General features: G+C 38.4%; 1 protein-coding gene and 1 long non-coding RNA gene across 7 annotated transcripts in view; both read right to left on the reverse strand.

Moving 5' to 3' along the window:
- LOC147752098 (uncharacterized) lies at nt 1-17,108 on the reverse strand. Of its 6 annotated transcripts, none has more exons than XR_015315033.1 (5): nt 16,612-17,108; nt 15,342-15,486; nt 14,259-14,420; nt 1,992-2,164; nt 1-1,528 (listed from the first exon to the last, which is right to left on the reverse strand). It is a non-coding gene; the product is annotated as an uncharacterized LOC147752098 (long non-coding RNA). The 6 variants fall into 6 exon arrangements; XR_015315035.1 differs by having other exon boundaries at nt 1-1,525; nt 1,871-2,164; XR_015315032.1 differs by having other exon boundaries at nt 1,871-2,164.
- A 4,602-nt stretch (nt 17,109-21,710) lies between these two features.
- Nucleotides 21,711-25,519, reverse strand: part of LOC111270695 (serine/threonine-protein kinase SBK1) — a 40,259-nt gene continuing 36,450 nt past the window's right edge. The window contains exon 7 of the mRNA XM_022851065.2: nt 21,711-25,314. Within this exon, the coding sequence (XP_022706800.1) occupies nt 25,020-25,314 (295 nt within the window). The 3' untranslated portion in view covers nt 21,711-25,019. The remainder of the gene's footprint in view (nt 25,315-25,519) is intronic.

The raw sequence follows: 25,519 nt of genomic DNA on the forward strand, positions 1-25,519 counted from the left end.
TTTTGACTTATAAAAGTTTATGATAAATACAGCAGCTGAAGGAATACCTATTTGTCGTCCTTAGAATTTGAGAAAGTAGGATCCTACATCCAAAGGCCAGGGAGGGCTTGGCACAGTAAAGCGCACCTCTTCCCTAACTAGATTTTAATAAATAACTGTTTCGCGCAACAACATTTTTTCTTTTTAGTTATGCTGCTCGATCAAGCGTTTAAGTAAATATATTGAATATTAGGATGTATTAGCTGCAATCTATGGAATAGTACGTCCAAATGTAGGATCTTTCCTCCTTTTTGTTTCTAAAAGTGCATCTCAACAAAGTCAGCCATTTCAACGAAATCATTTGCATCTGTTAAAAGTGTCGCCCCAACGATCGCGTTGATTCAGTATAACACAACACACCGCTTCGACTCGGGGGTCTTTTAAATAGTAATTCCTAAATAATTTGGTTTAATGGTTAAACCAAACCACCTCAGGTTAGGTATAAATTCATTACAATGCCGCTTTAATCAAATTTCGCCCTAACCGTAGAATTCACACCTCAGAAAATGCAAGAGTTCAAAATGGTTAAAACGGGATAAAAAAAATTTTTAAAAACTAACGTTTCGAATGCATCTGGGCAGCTCAATCACGTATTAAGGTCCTGTATCAAAAATCTAAACGGATGAATATCTGCGTCTGACAATTTGATGCTGTCCCTCTGGTCATATCGCTCGGATGTTTGTTGACCTGCTTTGGGTCAACTATATATATTCCACTGGACTTCAATTAGGTCATCGCATGCATCACCATAAGACTGATTCAAGATAATTTGATAAGTTTCACAAGTCACCCAAAAGCATTGCTTGTTGTTGCCCTATAGAAGAGCAATCTTTTTTACAAACATTGCATGTGTCTCGCATACTAAATTTAGCCACTGAGGGTTTTTGTTTCGCTGTTTGTAAACGTAGATGCGTTATAGCCGCATGTTGCTGGTGGCTCCAACAACAGGAAGTAAATTTCCCTTCAACATGAACTTGGATATGTAAAATTTGGAGTTTGATGGCACGCACTCGCAACAAACAAGCTTGCCTTGGGCTTACTATCTGTATTGTTAATCGAACAAGCCTAGCACATCCGTTAAAGGCAGTCATCAAAAATCGGGTTACCGCTACAGCTGTCGCAATTCTTCAACAAGCATAATTTTCTGGGCTTTATTTTACCGTAGACGAGAGCGAGATGAGTGCAGTGCGTCTCAAATTAAGCGTGAGCATATGAGACTAGTTTATTCTGACAGAGTATAAAAGTGTTTCCATGGAACGAGTAGCTCACGTCGAAAACGTTTCGGCCATTCAATCCTGTAATAACCTATTTACTTAGGAGCGAAATCAAGTTGATCCGCGTTGTCCTATGCAGGAAACGAGCAGGCCTCATTTTCCGTTTCGGCAAACAGAATTAACTAAACGATCGAATACTTTGACACGATATTCTGGCGAGTGTTTTTTCGTATATAACTCGGAACGTGTGGACATTTTTGCTGAAGAGGCGCCTGCTGCAAGAAAAACAATTAATTCATTCACTCAGTGATAGTAATTTTGATATTTCCCCAAGCAGATAAAGATCAGAAGCTTGAAAGCGTCGACTTTTTGATATCGACATAAGTAGCCTTGAAACAACTAGACAATGTAACAAGCAGGGAGCATTTGTAGTAACGGTCTTTGAAAGGCAACCGTTGACCCAACAAAGCTTCTTCAGGTATAGCTTATGTCATAACCGCCATAGGAAGACATTAGTATCAACTCCATACCTACATAGTAGCTCGTAGTACCAGCTAAATTACGTAAAACCAGCTAGTAAAGCTTATCCTAAAGTCTAATTAAATGAATTGCCTCACGATAGCCCAATGGTGACGTGTCTCCCCGCTAAACTTGAGGACACATGCTGGAAACTTGATAAAGACACTTGTTGTTCCGTGCTGAGGATTAATCGTCTGAAGCAATGCTTAAGGACAGTACCAGACGTAAAGCTCCATATATATATCGGGCAGTGCTCCAGTAGTTAATGTCCTATTTATTCTCAGCAGATCGCTGAAGGGTCATTATTGAGGCTTCATTTTGAGTTTGTTGTGCAATTTGTTCGCATTAGCACAGTCGCGTGTGGATACGTCCGAGCGTGACTTTTCCGGATCCTGTAAAGAGGAACACTCTCTTACTAATAAGTCTTTCTTAATATTGTTGTAATTTTAAGCGAACGCTTATGAAACTTGAAGTTTTTTGAAGCACAATAATTCGCCAGTTTAGTTGAAGACGACGTCAAGATTGTCTTTTTTGGTTTCGGACTCTAACGCAGTTATTACTGCCTTCTAAATGGTGGCTGGCGTTTCACAAATTCTCAACAGAACCATGCGTGTCTGTATGAGGTGATCAAAGAGGAAAAATTTAGCAATGAGACATTATATATACATGTGTATATATTAGTGAAGTGCTTATGAATAGCTTGTAGTTTTTAATTTTGATAAAACGTGAAGTAGCCGGGGTTTGCAAGCTGAAACCAATGTAAATATCATGTAGTAAACAAAACGGTAACACCGCTACCCTGCTCATTCATAACTATGCTATTTACCACGAACCCTTGCCATACATCAGGTTCAACAACTGTAAAATATATAAAAACTGTGAGTTACTACTTGATTCAATAGCAGGCAGACGGTATCGAATACGTAAACGATTACTTACTTTTATACAAGTTTCGTTCGTGTTACTCTGTCATATTTTAGAGTAGCATTGCTGACGCAAAAAGAAGCCAGCGTCTCTATTTCAGAATTCTATTCTGGAATTTAGAACAAAAACAGTTCATCAGCCTTGAAGGTATTGCCCTCAGGGATGGAGTCGCTGCAAGGGCATCAAAATGACTATCAGTGTTATTCTGCTAACTCATACAATTCCCTCATTACAGCGTGGTAATATGCCCTAGCTGCTATATGACGTACTCGAACAAATAACAACAGTACTGTTGCCCCTTTGGCGATCTCCAACTATCCAAATGCGAGTGCTTATTTAGTCGACTAAACTGTCTTTTGTTGCTTTGCTAAAAGTTAGAGTGCACTGACGACAGCTTTAGCAGGAACCTCAGTATCGGTTATTCCATCTTCCATAATTTCGTAGAACTTTATGTCGTTTCATGAGCAAAAACGGAAAAATTTACTTTTCTACTAACTACGGATAGAAACGTACGCCTTCTAATGATAGAAATCAATTTCGTTTCAAAAAAAAAAAAAAAAAAATCAAGATCCCGACAAACTGATCTTTTATTTCGGTTTTGGCATACCGATTCCAATAGATTCCGTTCAATTCCAATTGTTTTCGATCGATGCCCACGGTATTGCGAAGACTTCTTTCATGAATCATAAGGCTACTAATAACATTCACAACATATATTTTGCATTTGCATATACACCATAAACAGGTGATAGAGGCCAGAAATAACATAACGATGCGATACCAAGGTTTTTATAAAAATCGTTTGATAGATTGTCTTTGACCTATCTCTGTTCAGACTAGGTTTACTGAAACGTTTCGAAGTGCACCGTAAAACCGCTATACACTGCTTCAGATGAGCTTGTCTGTACCACGATACGAAGTGCGTCCGATCTCCAACATAGACCACCTTACACGTCATTAAATAAATAAACACTTTACTCATACGGGCATAAAAATACCCCCTGATGCACACATTGCACATGGATTACATTTACGAACGCAGTCACAAATTCCTAATTTCGATAATAAACCCAACAGCCTTCTCGCTCCTAACGTTTTATAGTTGTCATAGCGCTATTTGATTGATGGTTCTGCGCGAATGTGCGGCTCTGTATGTCATTGTTTGCGTTGCGACGCTGTTTATGCGTAGACATCAACGGCGAGATGCAGATCTGGTAATGAGCTCGTATGTGATCCCAGCACAAGGTGCGATTGAACTCGGATGAACTTGGCCAGAAAAAGAACAAGGAGAAGGCAACTAAAGATAGCTATTTCGTTATTTCGCTCTCCTGCATCAATTTCCCACTTCTAAATTTAGACATACGACATGGTGCCGTACGTAACCTACCAGAAATCCGACCGCTCAACCACCTTTCGTCATGCTGCGTTTGCTATTTCAGATCTATTCGAAACTTTTGCTCTAAATTTCTGTGTTCCCATGTCGTGATCTTTCTCTACGATTTAGATGCGACAGTAGCAAGTGTTATCCTCGTTTTGATAAGGCTAACGAGCATGGCAATAGTAGAACAGTTGTAAACAGGAAAGTCAGCAGTCCCAATGCCCAACAAACCAGAGTATTCTTTTCGCCTTCAGCGTCGTTTGTCATAATGTTTTTCTCCACGGGTTGCGCCAGCCGTTTCGGGCGTCCGAAGCGTACACCTCTATGTAGATGCAGTTACATACTTGACATCACACTTTGTCCTGTTCCCCCTTTCATTCACACCGTTACCATTCCTCTGATTTATTCTCGTTTGGCCTTTTTTTTTTTTTTTGTTTATTGTCACTGCCTGCACTAACCCACTGGTCTAAAATTTGTATCACTTCCACTTCTGCTAACTCCTTAAAGGACCCGTTCTTTATGAGGCATTTAATTGTTGACCTGGGCCACTCCATTGCACTATTCTATAATAGGCCCCTGAAGATATTGGACTACTTTAGTAGAGCGGATTGTTCGAGAGGTACAGCCACAAGACCTATCTATGTTAAACTGCTGCCACTGCTAGTATCTCAAACATGGCCAGCGCATGTATTTCATCTATACCTGTTTTTCTTTTTCGTAGCAAACGAGTAATTATTTGAGTGAGCACGTACTTGACCTTAGTTAGGCATCATTTTGATAATGTGGATGAATAGCTAGACAACCTGCCACTTATTCATCTTCAAGAAACGTTAAAAGTAAATAGGAACAGCATGCGAGGATGCAAAAAATCTATCTAGCTTCATGCAAATAGCATTAAACGCGCTTCTTTTTCTAATTCGAAACCCTTGAGCCGATGATAGAGACTCGAGATTTTTATTTTGGATAAATCAGTGTTTGGTGTCTCATGAACAAGAAAAAAAATATGCTTCTACTTCAACCTTCAGCCACCGGTTTCAGAACAGATTTTCTAGAAAAGACCGAACCACTCGCATATTATCGGTATGAGTAGTGAAATAAAAAAAGAGTATTAAAAAATAGTTTAATGAAACCTTTCGAAACTACCTCGGCTAGACTAGTAGTTTTTAGGTCTAATGCAATCAAATAGAACTGGGACCGTTCCATTACTTGATAAGTAAGCTTGTTCCCAACGGTCATAATTTTGCGGTCACAGACTAGGCATAATCTAAACAACTTTATTAGCCAGATTCGAGGTTACGTTGTAAACGAACATTTTTAAATGTTGGAAACTTATCGTTGCTATATGACTTTTAAGCAGTCCTAATACTCATATGTGTAGCACTGGAAATTGGCATATGTGACAAACATTTCCTATTTCATATATTATAACGACGTCATTCTCAAAGGTATCTCTTAATAAATAAATAATAATAATAAGAAAAAAATAAATAAATAAATACCTATTGTATTAATTTTCGCATTAATTCTACTTCTTAAAAGTTGTTCCATTTCGTAAACCATAAGGATCTGCCGTACGATTAGCGTCTCAAAGTGAAAATAAAACGGACAAAAAGCTCAACATTGTGTTCGACACATTTTTTTGCAATACATTTTGCTCTTCGATAGTAATACATTGATCTATCATTAATTTTAGATATAAATATTTTTGCGACGTAGGGGCATACTGATCTCGCGCTCTGAGTACACTGAACAAGCTGTCATCCTCAACAAGTGGCTGTTGATACATGAGGAGGTATGGAAAAAGAAACTGCGAGCGGCAGTCACGTAGCCGGTTTACAAAGGAAAGGAAAGGATTTCGGCATCTCTTGCAACAGAGCACAAGCAACAAAAAACTCCTGATAACCAAACATCTACGTCTCGAAAAGCGCAGGCCTTTATGAGCTTTTTCAAAAAGCGTATTATATAAATATCATGGACATTTCAAACGAAGAGCAGTCACAATACCACTTTTCCGTTGTCACCACAGGTTACTGAACTATAGGCCAAAAACGAGCAAGTAAGACTTCTAAGTCTTGTTTCTTTCTCGGTGCAGTAACCGGCACATATCCGTATATATATATATATATAGCTGTGTGGTACACTATAATAGCTAATTACATTATTCTGATCGAAAATACGAGTTGTGCACAGATGCTACTCGGATAACTGTCTGACGCTGGCAATTTGACATGCGTGTACGTGGTACGTAGCCGTAAAGAACTTGTGAATATAGCTTAAAAGATGATATGTGCTACCAGCTTACTAATTATAAATGTCAAACGGTATCCGCAAAGTTGCTATCGCTTATTGAGAGTGCGAACTGCTTTTTAGCTGTATTCCTTTGTTCGTATAATGATCAGACGAGACTTTGAGGGGATTTGATTTGATATTGCAATAATTGACCCTGGGACTCCATCATGTGATCACTAAAAGTTTGAAATCGTGTACCTAAACCTAGTAGGTTTGCCAAAAACATAATCTGCTGTAAGCAGAAAAAAGGTTCGTGGCCACCACAAACGTACCATAAAAGAATACATATATCAATAATATGTTAACTTAACCACCGTTTCAGTAGCGGACTTGGGTGCTTTAGCATATGTTGCCGTTCGATGATATACGTTTTGTACCTTAAGCGATATTCTCGGATCGGACAGATGTCTATAAGTTGTAATTTACTTACACGTTAATTCGTATTTTATGAAGTTTAATAGCAGTCGGGGGTCGGTTTTCTGCAATTGCCGCCAGAGTAAAAAGTAAGAAAAAGTGGAAATACAGTTACACCGTCTCCAGACCTATTGCTTAGTCTATTCCCTTGAGACTTTATCACTTATGTTATCGCTTCTTTGCAGCAGCCACTGAAGAAATTACTTTTACGAATAAAAATTATAAGACCCATTACTTTTCAGTAGCACTTAGTCCAAATAGGTTATTTATAACAGCAGAAAAACAAATCGGTCGTCTTCGGCTTGTTGCTCATCCGTGTGCGTTTAGATCGCAAACTTGATTCGTGCGTCCGCGCCATTTTTAAAGGCACAGATACTGTTTGAATAACTACGTGAACGTCTCGGGTTCTCATGTCCTGTACTGCCGTTAAGAACCGTTTTAGACGGCTGGCGCCGAATACGAAGCAAGGTATAAACGAAAGTGCTTGTTTAGTAAGCCTAAGGGCTCGTGAGATGGTCTAAACCCGAAGCCGTGTATAAACTGTGGGAATAACTACAAGACTTTCGCTTAAGCGAAACAGCATATTTGATCAAAAATGCTGTTCGTGACTCAGCAAATCAAAAAAAGGAAAGTCAAGCTGCCGTACCCTTCCTTAAGTCAAAATGTCACGTGAAAAAAGACTGATGGGCATTGCACCAGCTTCCTGTTTGACATACACTGGGCTATGCTGTAGCGTAATTGTATAGGTTTTAAAGTGCTCACTAATATAAATACCGACTTTACAACAAGAAACTATTTGCGAGAGATCCTTTATTGAGCATACAACTCACCTTTGTATTTTTCAGAAGGACCATATAATCCTCGACGATATCTTACCCTAAAACTAACGCAGAGAGATAATAACAAAAGTATAGTAGAGGCATGTAGTATAGTCAATTTGACGGTAAATATTTTAAATAGCAACTGTTAAATACTGTTATGAAATATTATCTCGTTTAGTATAAAACATAACAAATGCTAATCTCGTAATAGAAGATCATACTGTTTTATAACGATGCGAGAGTTCACGACACTTTTCTGCATTGGAGTTAAAGACCACTCACTCGAGCACCGTCACTCGAGACTTTAGCGAGCGAGCTGCAGTAAGCTACGACAAATATAAAAAATTCGTATCGTTGACGAATACAAGTTTTATCTTGGACCTGCGGCAGTTGAGACAGCTCACCGTGTAAGTCTTATATATAGAAACACGGTAAGCCGTTAGCTCGCTAAATTCCGGAACGGGAATTTCAGGACACCACCTTACAAAAGCTACAAGAGCCTTGTCAGTGGGCTATTGTAAGTGTCATTTACTACAGCTTCGTAAATCCCGGTTGGTCGATCGCCGCTGAAATCTACTATCGACAATTAAAGGAAATGATGAAAAAAAGTTTGCATTAAGAAGCCAACAGCTATGAATTACGACAACGGCTGGCTTCCGAACCTCCGTTTGATATTAGAGGATTTAATATAACCTTATTGATTGCAAACAAATTGAAAGTTACTATCCAGTCATTTCAAGTAAAAATAATTAACTCGTAGTAAAATAATTGCTAAACGACTGACTGCACGATGTATTTTGGTTTCGTCACCCTTTTTAAGTAGAACACTTCATGTCAAAAATACAATATCCCAAGATCAGAGTGAGGATATAAAACTATGAAAACACTTTGCATCATATGGATTATATGAATGGTTTATAAAACTTAGTTGAGAGAATTGCCAAACGTCCTAAAGACGATATCAGAGGCAACAAGTGACGTGATATCTGTTACAATTTACCCGCATCTCAAACACTTAGATGTCTCGTCGGGCTCCAATTCCCTGCGTGGTCTATGGTGGGACCCACCTACGCACGACAAAACGAACGACGACATGTGGACTTAAGCTGAGTCACCATTTTTCATTCATTGTTGCTCATTTCACCCGAAGCAAACAAATCGCAAATGTTTGCTTCCAGTTCGTTAAGTTGGTTTTAACTACTTCCAAGACGTAGGTCCTCGGTCAGCAGTAGCAAGTCGGCTAGGAAATACGCAAGGTTACTTCGACCTATTATGTATAGCCTCAGCGCTCTTTTGAGAAGCGAGGCTGTAATTGTTTGCGGCTCCTTATTGTAAAATCCTCCTAAATTATGCGTATTCTATATATTGGGATGGTAGATATCCCAAGATAGAACAAGCTGAGAGCTGATAAACGATAAGACGATTCGCGGCCGACATAAACTCATTACCTTTGTTTAGGTCAGCTTTGCAGCCAGTTCCAAACCGCGTATAGCCGAACTAAAGTATGCCGGACTTGCCCCTGTTAGGCTCACATATCATTGAGTGATCTTCGGCCTTCATATTTGATCAGGAAGACCCTTCAGCAAAATGAAAACCATGAGTGAGCTTTAGTTGTTTGCGTTAGTCAGCCAGGCCGGTTGTCTGTATGAAATGCAAAAGTTCGGCCATTCCGCCATCGATACTTACCCTCTTCAAGAAGGTTGCACACATTTTGTGCACATATTTATTTAAGTAGAGTACTGATTTTTCTCCGTCGAGTTCATTTTTTTATATATATATATATATATATATATATATATATATATATAGATTTATATATATAAATCTACCGTATAAAAAATATCTAAAAATTGGGGCTTTAGCTTGATTATAGTGTAAACGCTCTACAAGAAGCGACGAATAAGTCAGTTAAATCGATTGAATTAAAAGGAAACCTTCAGTTCTTTTCTAGAAAAGGAAACGTGGCTAGGCAGAAGTAAAGGTATACTCATAGGCACCGTAAAGTAAATTCTAATAACCGAAATTTTAAATACTCTGAATATTTCTTTAACCGATCGGTGGCGAAGAGCTTCAGGTTATTCGAATTTACTAGCCCGGTTCTTGACATCAGAAGACATTTGTGGATGGAAAATGTAAATAGCGTTCGGGGAAGTGCGACCAGGCGAATAAAGCACACACTGCGAACGTTGGAAAAAACGTTGTTGTAATGATATGACTGGTGAGGTAAAAGATAGAGGCAGAGTTTATGGAGCTGGAACTCATCAAGGGGAGCACGTAAACAGTGACAAGATGGCATGAAGAAGCAACGGAGGAATGGTACGTGGGCACTACCTGGTAACACTTGAGCCTGCCCAATTTCACAGCTATTGTCTCCTAAAACCATCACACAATAAAAAACAGACGTACAAATAGGGATTTGTGGATAAATATAAAAACTTCAGACGGAAGATCTAAAGAAGAAGAAGAGTGGAAAAGGGTGTTGACCATATATAAGCATTTAGGGTTAAGATTTAGGAGGCATTTTTTAGGTAAATGCGCCACAGTAAGAAGCTGAGGGAAAGGGAATTTGAATATCGCATACCTTTGGCTAACAAGTATTGTAGCTTGTAAAGGATCTCAGATTGAAGTATTTTATCGGTTGGGAGATAGCTGCCCTGCCTGGTAACCTCACCCTATTTCATTGACGTTAGCATAAACATTACCTCTTTCTTCAACATACGTTCAACAACATAGGAGTTCATCGTACGAGCACGTAAGCTCACCCCACGAAAACCTTACATAGAGTCTCTATTTAAAGATCATCAGTGTTGCGGGCTTCATATCGACAAGTATTCTGCAAACCCTGTAGTGGTTCCCAACATATGTCAAGACTATAGTCTTTTCCTTCCTATAATATGGTGCTCGAATATAAATATACAAAATATCGAACACAAATGCCACAGTTCTATGTCGAATGTCTATGAATGGCAAATACTTCAGTCGGCTTGGAAAATTAATGCTTACAAGATTCCCTGCTTCTTCAATAACCATCGATGTACTGTATTTAAGCTATATTTAATTTTAAACATTCTGTATATTTGGGCATGTACAGGAATGACACTAAGTAAACGGACCTTTGATTATTTCACAATTGCGACACGTATATCTCCATTCGTATAACTTGTGGCCTATTTTGGCCCGACGAACCTGGCAAAGCTCAACATGGACCAGACATAGGCCCATATGATAGAACATGGCTAGTTGGCACTACTTGTTTGTTCTCGGCGTTGGAGTACGATATTCATTATGGTTTTGGTGATGGTTCGTTACGGCAAGCAAATACTATCACTATTGGTGTCCCCTTTGCGAAAGCAGCCGTTACGAGCATCGTTATAAAATTAATTAGTTCTATATTATTTATAGCTAATCCAGGTTTATTTATAGCCAGTGTGATATTGCCCTCTGTCCAATCAGGCCACTCTGATAAACATCACAGGACATATTTTTTCAAGATCAAGGAACCTAGGTCAGCATACGAAGAACTTTAATAGTATCATTTTATATAGTCAGTGAACTCATTTTCCTACTCATTTAGCTAATACTCAGAAAGCGAGTCTCTATCGAGAGGAGCACGACAGTTAATGAAGTTCAAACCCATTCAAGTAGTAGAAGAAAAAACACATTTCAAATATGGTATACGTTATTCTCGTAGGGTATGCTCGTTACGGACACCGCCCTGACGATATGTCGCCGATATAAGTTATCCAACGAATCGGTGGAATTGTTGAAATAGGTTATTCATTCTGCTCGAGAGAGTTACTCAATTTAGTTAATATTGAACCCAGCTAATTACGATGCATTTGCATTTAAATAAGTTGGATGTATTAACAACCGAAACGGAAATTCTTCTAAGGGTCAGCTCTAAAAATTTCTACCATTTGCCACCCGTAGAAACTGCTGTATCATATCTTGTTGGGATACCTTGACGAACATTTTTCTCTGTAAATCATTTACACTATAATCTGGAAGCACGCAGTCGCTGTCCGAACGCAAAGACCGGTTCAGAATATAGAAGACTCGAAAAATAATTCACTCGTGGTATTGTATAGTATTCAACTTTAAACATGGAACAAGAATGGAATGGACACTTTAGAAATGGATCAGACAGTCCTATCTAGATCTTTTGTTATGATTTACTATCAACAACGCTATTTTGCGTAAGATAGAGAAAAATATAATAATAAGTTGTTAAAATGGTAGAATACGCAATCGTCTGATAGGCGACATTTCAATATTGTCGGTGTCGACGACCTAGATACCTGCAGCTGTCATAGAAAAGGGTTTATGATAACAAACATTCTCCTACAAGTAACATTACTTTTTTCTCGATTTCTTTCACATAAATCATAATCGTCAGAGCTAGGGGTTTACAATGCTGCTATGGTATTGAGTTGATTTATTAAATAGCCCCGAGGAGACGGAACGAAAGGGAAATTGCCATTCTCCATTGAACACTATTTCTAGTGCAGAGGAAACCTTACGAGACACACATACGAAAATATCTATTGTTATTGTTACTATGATTATGATTATTATCATCATCAATATGATAACCTGTTATTGTTTGGTTGTAGCCGTAGAACACAATCATTTTATAGCGGAGTAGTGTTTTTTTTAATTTATCTACGAGTCTTGTTTTCTGTACGTGGATTCGCTCCCGTCCTTTAGTCGATAGCTTGAAAATAGCGAACGTGGAAGAACGCTTTTGTCAATCCCATATGAAAAAAGCTGCTAGGTTCGTTTCGTGGTAGCCGTCCTGTCAGGTGATGAACCATTTTGCGCAAACCTTGTACTAGCCATTGTCGACGGCTGGCGAATTCCTCGGGGACACGTTCGTTGTAGGGAGCGTTGCTAACCTCAGATTGCTCTTAATTACGGAGGCGTAAATTGACAGTTGTTGCATCTCTAGTAATTATTCAGAGAGCAACGCAGTTGCCGTGGGAAGATCCACCATACATGACGAGAACCCGGGTCGAGCTGAAATGACTCCAGAGGATCATGAGCCCCCCGGTAGATGCAGAGCATAGCGCCATCGCTTCCATCCAGCGAGTGTAGCTCATGTAGCGACATCATTGTGTGGATGCGTATGCCTATGTCTAGACGTATTTTCCCTGTAGTAGTCCTTTTGCTTCCTGGAGTTTTTGGCGATCAGGCTGCCGAGGAGTTGCCATACAGCTCCAAATGCTCTTCGTATTTTAGAAATCAAATTCGCTCTTCGTTCATGTTGTGCATACTGCTACGTAATGCTAGTAAGTGTCGTATCTTTATTGCATCTACTTAGCTACTGCTAGAGGATAGCAAATGAGTTTAACAGCTAACGACAAATTCGCTAGTTTTGGTTGATTTTTTTCGAGAATATATTGAGAATTTAGCTCCCGTCTATCGCGGCAGCCGCTAAGATACTAAATATCTCTCAACTAGCAAAATTTAGAAATCTACGATCCTCTACGTTTGTGTGTAATGACACGCTGTTCTCGGGGTTTGATCGAAAGCGTGAGCACCAGTTAAAAGATGGTTGCTATATGAAACCTATATTCTTATAACGCTGAGCAATTTTTTAGGTATTTGCCTCGTATATCCTGAGGCCATTGGGAATATTTACGTATCTATTTACCTCTATGATTTATCTGTCCGTGTGCTTAGGATTAATGTCACTCGACAAAAACTACACACACTGAACTCAGCTGTATATAGATTTTTTCTCTACAATGAGACGTAGCATTTAAGAATGAATCATTTGGTAATAATCTTAACATGATTTGTATGCAGGCCAGCTCACCAACTGGTATCTCTCTTGTCAAACAAAAGATTATTTTGTGCTACTGCAGATAATGTCTTTAGGCACATGCACACATGATGTTCTTCTTTTTAAGGTGTCTTTTTTCGTTATTTACTGTTTATTCCATATACTTGTTTTTTTTTTGCTAACTAAAATGCTTGAGAAAGAGCAGAATCTTAGAGACCGAGCTCGTCCTATCATCACAGTTGACAAAGTCTCATATCACGCAGTGATATGGCGTCTATCCTTTAGTTTACCGTTAAAGATAATATACATTACGAGCTATCTGCTAGTGGTTTATTTCGATGTAATCTTACAGTGGATCCGTTTCGCCATACTGAATAGCGCCATCGATGCGCGGTAAACGCTCTGCTCAAAAAAGATCTCTTAAGTTTATGCATTTCGTGTGTACAACACTGCGTGCTTATAATTCAGCTGTGGCAATTATCACAAAACGGCCGCCATTTTGATCTCACAGTGTTAGTTGGAAGCAGGCCGCTACGTCTATATTTGAGTTCTGAGAGTGTTCAATGGGTGATTCGAGTAGGAAAGTTAATTGTTTCCTCGAAACAAAATGTAGGTCCTTGTTACTGACACGTTCGATCGTAATAGCTCGTCACTTGCAGTTTTAAGGGAACACAATGCGTTCACCTGCATTTAATTAGTTTCGTAGTGTTACAGGTATCTGATTCTGACAAGCTTAAACAATCAGAGATTTCCGACCTCTCAAAAAAAGTGGTGATCGTTTCGAATATTTGATTTCGGTGAATTTTTGCTCAGACTTTGCAAGCAGCACGATCGCATTCAGTGTTTATTTGTCAATAACCGTAACATTTACTTACGAAGTCTGAAACTGTTCAGAACCTTGAGATGGATCCAACACCGGCGATCCTATACGAGGGCGGCGTTGAACTACAGGAAGTCATCGTAATACCACGAAATGTTAAATTTACACGGGTATGGTATCATGAAACGGATACAAGGTGCGCTGCGTTGATCCACTCCTTGCAGGAATACATAAAGCAAGAAAGATATTCAACTGTTATTGAGCGCAGCTTCAGCAACCGTGAAGATAGGCGACAATGCGCCACTGCCTTGAAAGAGGTTCAGTTTGTTCAGCGACGAATAGAAACTGCACAGCGCATTAGAGAGTGGGTTCAGGGGCTATATAGTTCAGATGAAGACCTTTTTAATCGCGCTATATCCCTTTCTGTAATTCTTGACCGGTATGAAGCCGAGATTCAGCAGTGGCCAAGAGGGAAATGCTCGACCTAGCCGTGCAGATGGCGGTGCGCCTAACCCATGGACGCTCGAGCTCATTGGAATAATACTGCTAGTCGTAAGATACTCAACGATAACGTAGATAAAGAGAGCAGTTATGTTTTCTTATAGCTTTGCTTAGCTTATAGACTAGGAAGCGCGACGATATCATTTAAGCTTACCTAACATAGTAATTTCAGAAGGCAAACCATAGAACTTCATGTGTTACATAGAACAACGATAATAGTGTTTATTGCTTATAATAACTTACGCGTGCAGAACCATATCAATCTGAGCAGACTAGAACCGGTGACATGATTATACCCTATTCTGTGTGTGACGATTGAGTAGTTTGTATTCGGTATTTTGTGCTATACTTCTTAGAAGATCCGCATTATATATCGAGTTAAGTGTATGCTTTTCAAAGCAACGATTCCATAGGTCAAGAATTACTAGAGCATTGAAAACGTTGTGTGTCATAGCTTTTGTTCTAGCTAAACTTATACCCTGTCTTCACTCTTCCACTAGTTCAATTTCCTCAAAACCAAATTAACTTTTTCATATATTAAATGCTAAGCATACGAATTTGTTAACTTAAGTGAAAACAAACTTTTACCTGTTTCCTAATTGTTGAATTGTAAGTCATGCGAAACTTATATGGTTACCTCTATATTTCACAACGGTAGTTGACTGTGATCGTATGGGCGCTATTTTCCAGCACCCTCGAATGTAGTTCGCGTAGCGCTGCCGCGAATTGTTATGAGCCAAGTTAGAAGAACTTTGTCTCGATTTGCTTTTTATTTGCGAGCCCTAAAAAGAGAACTTGTTTAATTAGCGAGATATTTTACATTATATATATGACGTACAAGTAAAAAAAAAAATAGAAAAACGACGGTCTTGTAACTTTCTAAACAATTAACAGAGCTCGTACATGTAAATGTAGCAACAATTTTGATTTAACTGGCACTTACCCGCTTAAATTTAGTGATAAGATAAATTCGACAGAACTATATATATATATATAGGTGTAAAAGATCAGCAGATGATTCTTGCCTAGGTACGTAAGTGTCTCTTTGCGTTTTAGTAGAAATATATCAAGGCGATCTTCGATTATTATATTACGCCAAATGAAGGCATCGAAAATGCCAATGGTGTCCTGAATACGATGGGTAATTGTTTAAGATAAGTTGAAATATACCTTAAAGTGTCAATACGTTTTGCATTTGATTTTGTCCTCAACCTCTTACCATCTCTTATTGAATTAGGCCAATGATTTGAGGAGCCGAAATACGTTTCACGCATCACCTGTATTAAACATTCTAAATTTAAACTTGATCTTTTTAGCGACAGCTTCGCTTTGAATAACCAACATATTTGAGTTTTTTTTTTTTTTTTTTTTTTTTTCGAATAACCACTATTAGCACTCTCTGACTGTAACGAACAAAAAATCAAATAACAAAGCACAAGCAATCTCTGTGAAGTCGCGTTAAATAGTAACGTTAGAACTTGCACATCTACATTTTGTAGCGTGCGGCTCTTGTGTAGGTTTGTTTGTGGAGAGTTTTTGCAGTCACCCTATATTGTTTCTATTCGGCTATATCGCGTATGAGCACTAGAACGCCATTCGGGTGCTTTTTCTGCTTTGCAGTCACAATCGCAGCATACCGATGGATTGTGAAATTACGACCACAAAAAGTCCATCCAGACAAATGCTATGGATAGGCGTTCCTAAAGCAGGGTTCCTTTTTTCTTGAGTAATTTATTACTTCGCGTCAAGTACAGAAATCTGGATTGACTCTAATAGTTTATTTAGCAATTTCAAAAAACGTAGTTGCTTCTTATTTTCTAAATAGTTCTGAGGGTATCAATAGCGAAAAATAAATATTACTGTTTTTTTACTAGATCTTTTTGGTGCACCTCTACTTTACTACTAACGTTTCAGATAATGACGCAGCGGTAGTATCAGCCCGAAGAACACCACGTGAAACGGTCTAGATTGAAAACTTGACGTAAATACACATTCTTTTGTACCGCAAACAGCCAGCCCTCCGAAAAAAAGCTCAGCTCTAGCTAATTTTCAGTAGATATTATACAGTATTATTATTCAGCCTGTTAAGACTGCACGACGCACACACAACGCACTGTTATATCAGACTTTTTTTAAAAGAAGGGTTCCCTATGGGCTAAGCGCCATGACGGTCAATTTATGGTATAGTTCGTCGGGAATCTGCTATCGACCCAAGGCGAGTCGTCAATAAATTTTAGCCGCTCTTATTACTTCTCCAACATTAAAACGTGTTACTCGTGTCCGTAAAGCAGTGTTATGAAAATAAACACCGCTTTCATAACCATTGGGTCAATCAGGTGTATTTGTTTGTGTGGTACTAAATCACTCTGTTCATGCTGACATTTAGGTTCGCGGTTGTGGCCAGTTCGGCACTGCAAACACTTGCAACGATGCTGCGATTGTAGGTATTTGTATAGAAGAGCTTACAAAGAAGCTGTGATAGACGCATGCTAGGAGGAAACGTGGGCTTGTGGTGCTTTGTGTGATACTTTTAAGTGCTAGGAGTAAACGCATTTTTTTTTTCGAAATCTGTAAACATGTTCGCTGCATGTTTTAGGGGAGATATGATATCACGTCGAAACGCAGTTAACTCCTTTTCTTCGAAATAAAATAGATGATGTTTATCAGATTTAAAGCTACGGTAAACTTTCGCAAAAGTTTAGACACAACACTTCTTCTTCCTCCTCCTTGATATCACTTCAATCGAGCTTTCTCGCAAATACGTTTCTATATTCAGATTTACTCCGAAATCCAAATACTATTGATTTTTTCTTCTTCTAAACTTAGTTTTAGTAAGGTTCGCTATGGGCGACCTCAGGCAGGAATTGTTGTGAATTTTAGGCGTCTTCGTAAATTTTCAAAATGTGATTTTTTCGCAAAATTGCACAAGGAAATTCACGAATGGTCCGCTTTTCTTAGGGCAGCTATCGGAAAAATATGAAGTACCACCAAAATGTCGATGATCTCAAGATCGGGCTCAATAGTAGCCTTAAAGACGGGTAGTGATACAAACCTTCTCCGCGAGCAGTTTGCAGTTTCTCGTGCAGACGCCAAGCTAAAGAAAGGATTTAAAAAAAGATACAAGTATATACCGAGTGAATAATGAATTTTTGTATCTGGCACAAAAAGTTCCTACTACGTTTTGCAGCTACGAGAACGAGCGGTTTTGACTTTGAAGATGTAAATAACCCGGGCATTAATAATGAACGAAGTGTTTCGTTTAACCGTAAACGGATATTCAAATTGGATTTGAATGAGAATAGAGAAATTAGGAACTTTCAACATCGCACAAGAAAAACAGTATAATAATATAACAGAATGTGCTGGCACCTAACTACAAGTTTTAGACTGAACCTTAATCATCGATTAGTTAGTTATTATCAGATTTCTGGTTGCCCGACCAAGTAAATCTGCCAGGAACTCCCTGTTTATTTATGCAACGACATGTGACAAAAAGCCCGTCTATTGAACAGAATCAACTATTCTGCTAATGATTTATGCTGTTTTCCTAAGCTTTCCATAAATGTGATTTACTTGACGCTGAGAAATCGCTCACACAATTCCTTTTTCAGTAGATACACTATTTAATTAGGTCTATTCTAGGATAAAGTTTGATGAAGTGCCAATGCAGCTATGTGTGAGAGAACTCCATTAGAACCTTATCGGTAACTGTTTTCTTAGTGCGATTTCTACTTTTCGTCTCTATTCATATCTCTTTTTTTTTTTAGAAAATTTTAAGCCAACATAAGGTACAATCACCAATTTCGAGATACATATAGGGTTTCGGGTTTTGCCATTTGATAAAAGTATAAACTCTCAAACAGGGTACTACTTTTGAGAAAACTTTCACATGGAGAAAGCGAGTGGTTTAGTTTCTTCGCAAACTCCGCAGAGCTACATGGCCATATATTTATATGCTTGACACTTACAAATTATACATTACTGCTGTGAATCTAAAAAGGTTTGTCGAACTTGGGTAACGGCGTTCGAGCAGGAAATCCTGTTGCAAATGGAAAAAATTTGAATTTTTCTATCAAGATCTAGATTGTGGCCTTGAAATTAGGTGCGTGACCGATAAAAAACCAATTACGATATCAAGTAAATCGTTGTGCCAGTCTGTTATAAACCGGTAGTTTCAAGTTCTTATCGCCACCGCCTACTCCAATTAGTAGACGAAGGTTTGAACTTGTACAGTCATACCAAAACGGCACTGATAAATTGTAAGGTAACTCTATAGGACTGAAATGTTTTTCCCTTTAGACGATAACCTAATCATGTTATCTATCGTCATTGCTCATGAGTTATCCCAGTATTAAATTTAACAAGTACTTAGGTAGTGGGCATGTGCCGAATGCTTCTCGGGTTTGTTTTTTTTTTCCCAATAGAAAAGCGTAGCCTGAGTTTAAAAAATGTTTTTAGGACAAGAAAAAAACTATTTCGAAAAAGATTGTCGAAAGCCTAGAACATTGGCAGATCCTTCTTAACACTGCAAGGGGCTAGATAGCCAACGCAATTAACGATAAAATAGCAGAATCAACATAATAATAGTGCCCGAGAGCCGGTTTGTTTTCCAATTACCCGTGTCTACAGTAGACGAAATGCTAGCTATCATGGTTTATAGGCACGTTGTATCCAGCAATAATAGGTGATCAGGACATTAGCATGAACGGACACCGGGGTTGTATGTTATGAACACTTGTGTGTACTTCTCTCACCACAGTAGTAACAGGACCCATGTGGGGTTAACCTGTTATTAGATTAGTTTGATCTTTGGCGTATTAATTATCCATTTGATATTCATGTCTATCTCCAGTTAGGAACGCACCTTTTTCCTTATTTTAAATGGTTAAATATTTCTTATATTAGACAGTTAAATTCCCAATTCTGAATTGAATGCTATTGCTTAAACTTAGATTAGAAAATTGAATTATAAAAATGCTTTTACTTGACAAATTAAGCTGGGTTATGCTTAGCTTGCAATCGTTTAAGTTCAACACTGAGGGTCCAACACTGCAGAGAACAACGCACAGCGACCATTCGCTTCTTTCGAGGACCAAGCTCAAGGCCATATGCTGCCAAAAACGTAACATTTCTGCTGGTCTGCTCAGGTCTAAGTTACTAACCACCTCGGCACAGGTCGTACGTTCTGTGAACTAGCTTATTAGCCTGAATGGATTTCAAGCTTTTTTTATTCCTACTAAAAATTCGTTCGGCTATTACCCACTTATTATAAAATATATTGGAAGGCTTGCTTATGAAACTACTTGAGAAACTAAGTAATAATACTAAGTAATAATATACTAAGTAATAATATTACTAAATAAATATACTAAGTAATAATATTTTCAGCAAGAACGAGCCTACAAATCATGTACCATACTAGATTTTATCATAACCGAAGCTGCTTAACTACTCTCCATGAAAATGTGTTACTTAACTTGTTAGTTCTTGCAATCCCTAATGATTTCCAAGATTGGCCACTATGAACGATGATTAATTCAATCCTAAAAAATCATGTACAACCCCGAGAGTTTTTGGAGATCTGATTTATCATATAGTCTTAATATAGATTTGAGCTCGATTTAGTATTATGTTTTCGGTATTGGTACTAAGCAAAATTCCCTGACTAATTATTGATTTTCGCGTATACATTCACACGTTCATAAGATATATATGTGAAACATCTCAGGGAATCAAAAATCTATTGTTTTAGATAGACACACGGCTCCATTTTCTATAAATAAAACGCCACTCAGATTGATCAAATTTACAAAAAATTCTAATTTTTAATTGAATTGCTCCGCTATGCTTCTATACGTTCTGGTCGGATACATAGTTCTATTCGGAAATTCTATTTGCCACTGTAACTTGATAGTCAAAGTTATATTCTGATATTGTTGGAAAGTTCATCGTCGAAGTGAAGAGCTTTTAGAGTGAGCGGTCTTCAACTGAAACAGGGATTTCGGCTAAGCATTATGCTAATATGTGGATAGATATGTATACATATTTTATACGTTACCTTAGTTTGGTCTACAGAAACAGATTAAGTCCTTGAGATCTTGTTTTCTGTTTCCGATAACTAACCTACGTGGGGAAATGGACGAGCGAGTGGACTAGCCAAAATCATCCATTCCTTTTAGCACAGGAAAACAGCGAAGGGATAAACGGGGAGAGTACTTTCCTTCGCTTCCGAGGAGCTATTGATAGTGAACCGCCCAGGTATACCTTACAAAGCTAAATATCGTTCGAAGCAACGTTTATTACCCTAGCACGCAGCTTTTTTGCCACACTGTGGCTACTTGGCAGATGGAATAGGATTAAACATATCCCCTTTCATACGATGTAAAATGAGACGCGAAATGTAAGTCTAAGATTTTGTTGCCAAAAAAAACGTGCTTCAAAGCATACTGGTTTACAAGCATTCCCCAAAAGCGAACCCATATACATATACGATACTATAGAAACATTTACGATAAATTAATATCTTTGTTTAAAGGTATATTTGGTATCTGTAACTATCATACACTACCTATTTTGTAGGTCACTATTGTGAACTTAATTAAGGCTCCTAGTTTCGAGGCTTAGAATAACAGATGGCAAAATAAACTGCCCCGTGTTACCACATATCAAATATTCCATGCCCAAGTTGCCCTATTGGGGATTGTACATTATGTATGCATTACACTAACAAAATAAAACTCAAAGACAAACTATCCCTAACTATAATGTACTTTATTACAAATAAATGAAAAAGGACACCAATTCCTATGCTGATGTGAGCTTTGAAATATGGTGTCGGACGTACAGCTTGAGACATTATTAAGCCTTGTTTGTACTATATGAATACTATCTTAGTTGAAGATTGAATAACGTGTTTGCCGAACTATGATGGTCAGTTGTGCATGTTAATAGCGTTTTAAAAAGACCGCCAATTGTGTACTAATCCCGCAAAAAAAAACAGTTGGGCTTTTTGTTCTATGTCACCGAAACTATCGATTTATTATATTGCTACCTTTTTTTTTTTAAATATTTCAATATTTTTACACAATTTCCACGACCAGTTTAAAATTGGTCCCACATTGGATGACTCTTTTGCGAACCTATATATTATACGCTAACCGTGTATGTATGCGATCCATGAGTGTACAATGCTACACTTTCTTTTTTCTACACGCGTGCCGCTTTAACCATCCTGTATAACCGTATATAGTAACTTTTGTATTGATCATCTTTAATTATATAGTAGATGGACTGTTAATGCTATGTAGTTTATTTTTATGGCTGGATACATCTGGCACGATGATGGATCGAAAGCTATGAGAGATAGCGTCTGTGCTTCGTAACAATGCCCCGTGCTAGCGTCCAGGCTATACGACCTCTTATCTTCTGCACTATCGATATCATCCATCTGTTAGGCCACTTTTCTCTTTCTAGCATTGTAAACGTTGCCCCCCGCACGGCTCCTACGACGCAATGCAAAAGAGCAGATTAGTAACTTTTATCGCTTTCCTCCTTGTCCCTTATTTGAGCTAGTTTAGTAAGTTACTGCAGTAAATAGCAACACAATAGAAGATAGAAAGAAAGGACAAGAGAATTAATTGTGGCTCGACATCGATGGAAGTTTTGCTCTAACACCGCCTGGCGTTGATTTAAATAATATCAAAACGAAGCAAATATACCGTAGATGATTCTCTGTTCTCTTCCATAGGATCCCCGTAGATACGAATTAACGAGAAACATTATTGAGATTTATATATATCCGGTACGCCAGCCGAAGAAAACTCTATCGACTGAAAAAAGGTACGCTACCTTACACGTTAGAAGTAATTTTATTTAATATGAAAATCATTTGCGATTTCGATAACGCTTGATAACCACAAGGATTTTTTATTTAGTATTTTGTAACGAAAGTAAAATATAGATCGTTATCCGTAGGTGACTTGCTTTCCTTAACTTTGAATGCCTGCGGATAAAAAGCCCAGTCCACGCATCTGTCTGAAGTTCATCCGTAATCGTCTCAAGCGTTTGCAACAACAGTCGCATAGGCTATTTCATAGTGTTGTTGCAATACAGCAGATTTTCCTCAAGACTTCTTTCTCTCATTCTCCGATTCATAGTTGGCTGCGGTTTTTTGCTAGATAATTTCCAGTCTACGAATCTTACCTCTTACCAAAGGTCGGTTTGTACGGCAGCATAATTCATAATAATAATAATAATAATAATTCGCCATAACATATACATATATATTTATTTTTTGTGTAATATATTTGCTTGATATACATCGTCATACGCTGGCCCTGTAGTACGTCTTATGCTTTCCATGTGCTTTTCTTTTTTTTTTTTTTTAATTGTAACAATAATGACTTAATGTAAATATCTTAGTTTTCTTTGTTGTTTCGCGTTATTGATTATATACATTGTTTATACAGCGACAATTGCGGATCATTTCGGTTTTTTTTTAACTCTACCAGAACATTGTTGCTCCTTACCGGCTTTCAGTCCGCACATATCCTTTGATTTGGACCAGTGTTTACTACTCTTCTATGCATGTAGTTTGTGGATAACAGAGAAGCATTCAAGTAACGTTTCTATGAGTAGAACGACACAGAAAAGAATAGAGAACGGAACGAAACAATTGAGCGTATCGATCGCTCTCATGCCTATCGGCGGTCTCGAAGAGCAGCCACGCGAGCAAACAACGTAGCTAACGGCTGTAATAGCTAACAGCTGTCATTCTCGTTTTCGCTCGAACAATTTCCTTGTCATAAATACAATTTCATTGATTAGAAACCGCTATGTGGATGAATCTGTTGTAATCATAGTTACGAAGCGGGAAGCTTTCGCGAACGTGTTCCCTACTGCATTTTTCTAAATTATTCTTATTGCACTATGCGGTAAAAAATGTGCGGCATTTCTTTCCTCTTGCGTTTATCATGGTCGTTAGCGAATATCTATGTAATAAATACGTTCCTATATTAAACTGCTACCATGTCTGACCTATAATAACATCAGATATGTATAGGAAATATTTGTGTCCTGTGATCTCAATACTGCTGTATCCAGGCTCTCGATATTACTTGGTGTCGAACGTTGTCGCCTGGCTACATCATCACTACTGAAACTGATGCGGGTTTTGGTATTTCTACCGGCTGTGGAGATGTTGTGAATTCTGTGAGTCAGGTTACAATGAAGAACTTTTATACTTCAACATTTCTATAATAAGGACAAGGTACGCCTGTAGGTATGTACTTACCTACGGAGTAGCATATTAGGTAGAAACATGCGATGCGCACGTACACGATACGTGGCTCACATCTCTAAAGATAAGGGGACCGGCACAAACAACAATGCGAGTGTAGTAATAGTAACGCACAAAGTACTAAATAATGATAATAATAGTAACAACAATACATTTTATGCAGCTAAGAGGACTATGAGATGATCTGAAAGGGCATTATGCCTCCATCTTTAGCGTACGCTACTTGTTAGGTTAACAGGTTTTGCCGCATTCGACGGAAGCCAGCTTTCAAGATACTTTCTAGAATGACAGAGTTCTTTCCAGCTGTGTTTCTTTATTTTGTATTTTTTTCTCCTTCTATCTTTGTCCTTGACGATCGTCAAATAGTTGTTTTCTCATCATAAACGTTAAACGATGAGAATATTTCGGCGTTTTTCACACGTTTTTGTTACGCGTTTGCTTTTATGATCGCTTCCGATTATATTATTGCTGCTTTTGCTACCGCTACCCGTTTTTATCTTTGTCTGAGCAGCACCATAGCTGTCGTAGTGTCGATGAAATTTGTCTAAGTAGTTGCCAACGTAGTTAGCGAAAACTACATACATAACGCACTTACTCGAAAGCAATGAATATCTTCCTGTTCCAGCTTGAAGCCCAGTTGTTCCCGTCACCTATTTCTTGAAAAAATTCGCTTCCTACTTTTACATGCCTGTACGCTAGCTGAATCCAATGGGCTACGGATTTTTCAATTTTTAGAATGAGGCTTTTTTCTACAGGGCTGCTTGAATGATCGGTTCTTCTTAGTTTTCGTTTAGCCGGAACAGCGTAAGAGCCGGCTGCCTCAGATCAGTAGTGAATTTGCTTATAACACATCATCTGCTAAATGGCCAAATGGTTTTAAAAAAGAAGACTACGATGACTACTGCTAATTCAGTTTCTTTCGAACTTAACAATTATTAGTATTGTAAACTAGAATTTCATTATTATAGTCTGTATTATTAACCATCTGATAATAATTGCCTAGAGTAGTGGTATTGTCTAGTTAACGGGTGAGGGCGTAGCTTCTCTTGATTTGTTTGTCCACGAGTTCTTACGCGAGTGGGAATCCTCTCTCGAAGAATTGTGGGGCGACAGGAGATGCGAATTGCCCCCCCCAGTCTGAGCTGCCGTCGTTCCCGAAGACGTACCCGAGTGTTTGCCGGGCTGCATGCCCGAATCGTACATCTCTGCAACTTTGCTTGTCCGTGGAGATCGATTCATTAACCACCGGTCGTCATAGTACTTGTTTACTTCGGACACCTCGTATCGATTCTTCGGTTTCTGCTCCAATAGCCTAATATAAGTAAAACGAGAAAAAGAATAGGTAATAGACATAAGTTACACTGTGCCCATACATAACTAACACCACGAGCTATCAATAGCAATCTACGTAGGTGACCGATGGTACGACCTATGCTGGAACCGTCAACTAGGCCTCTAGTTGTATACGTAGCGATGTGCTAGGGAGGGCTAAATAAAAGTGAGTATACATGTTGTTT

This window comes from Varroa jacobsoni, unplaced genomic scaffold (genome assembly GCF_002532875.2).
Source record: "Varroa jacobsoni isolate VJ856 unplaced genomic scaffold, vjacob_1.0 contig00059, whole genome shotgun sequence".
NCBI lineage: Eukaryota > Metazoa > Arthropoda > Arachnida > Mesostigmata > Varroidae > Varroa > Varroa jacobsoni.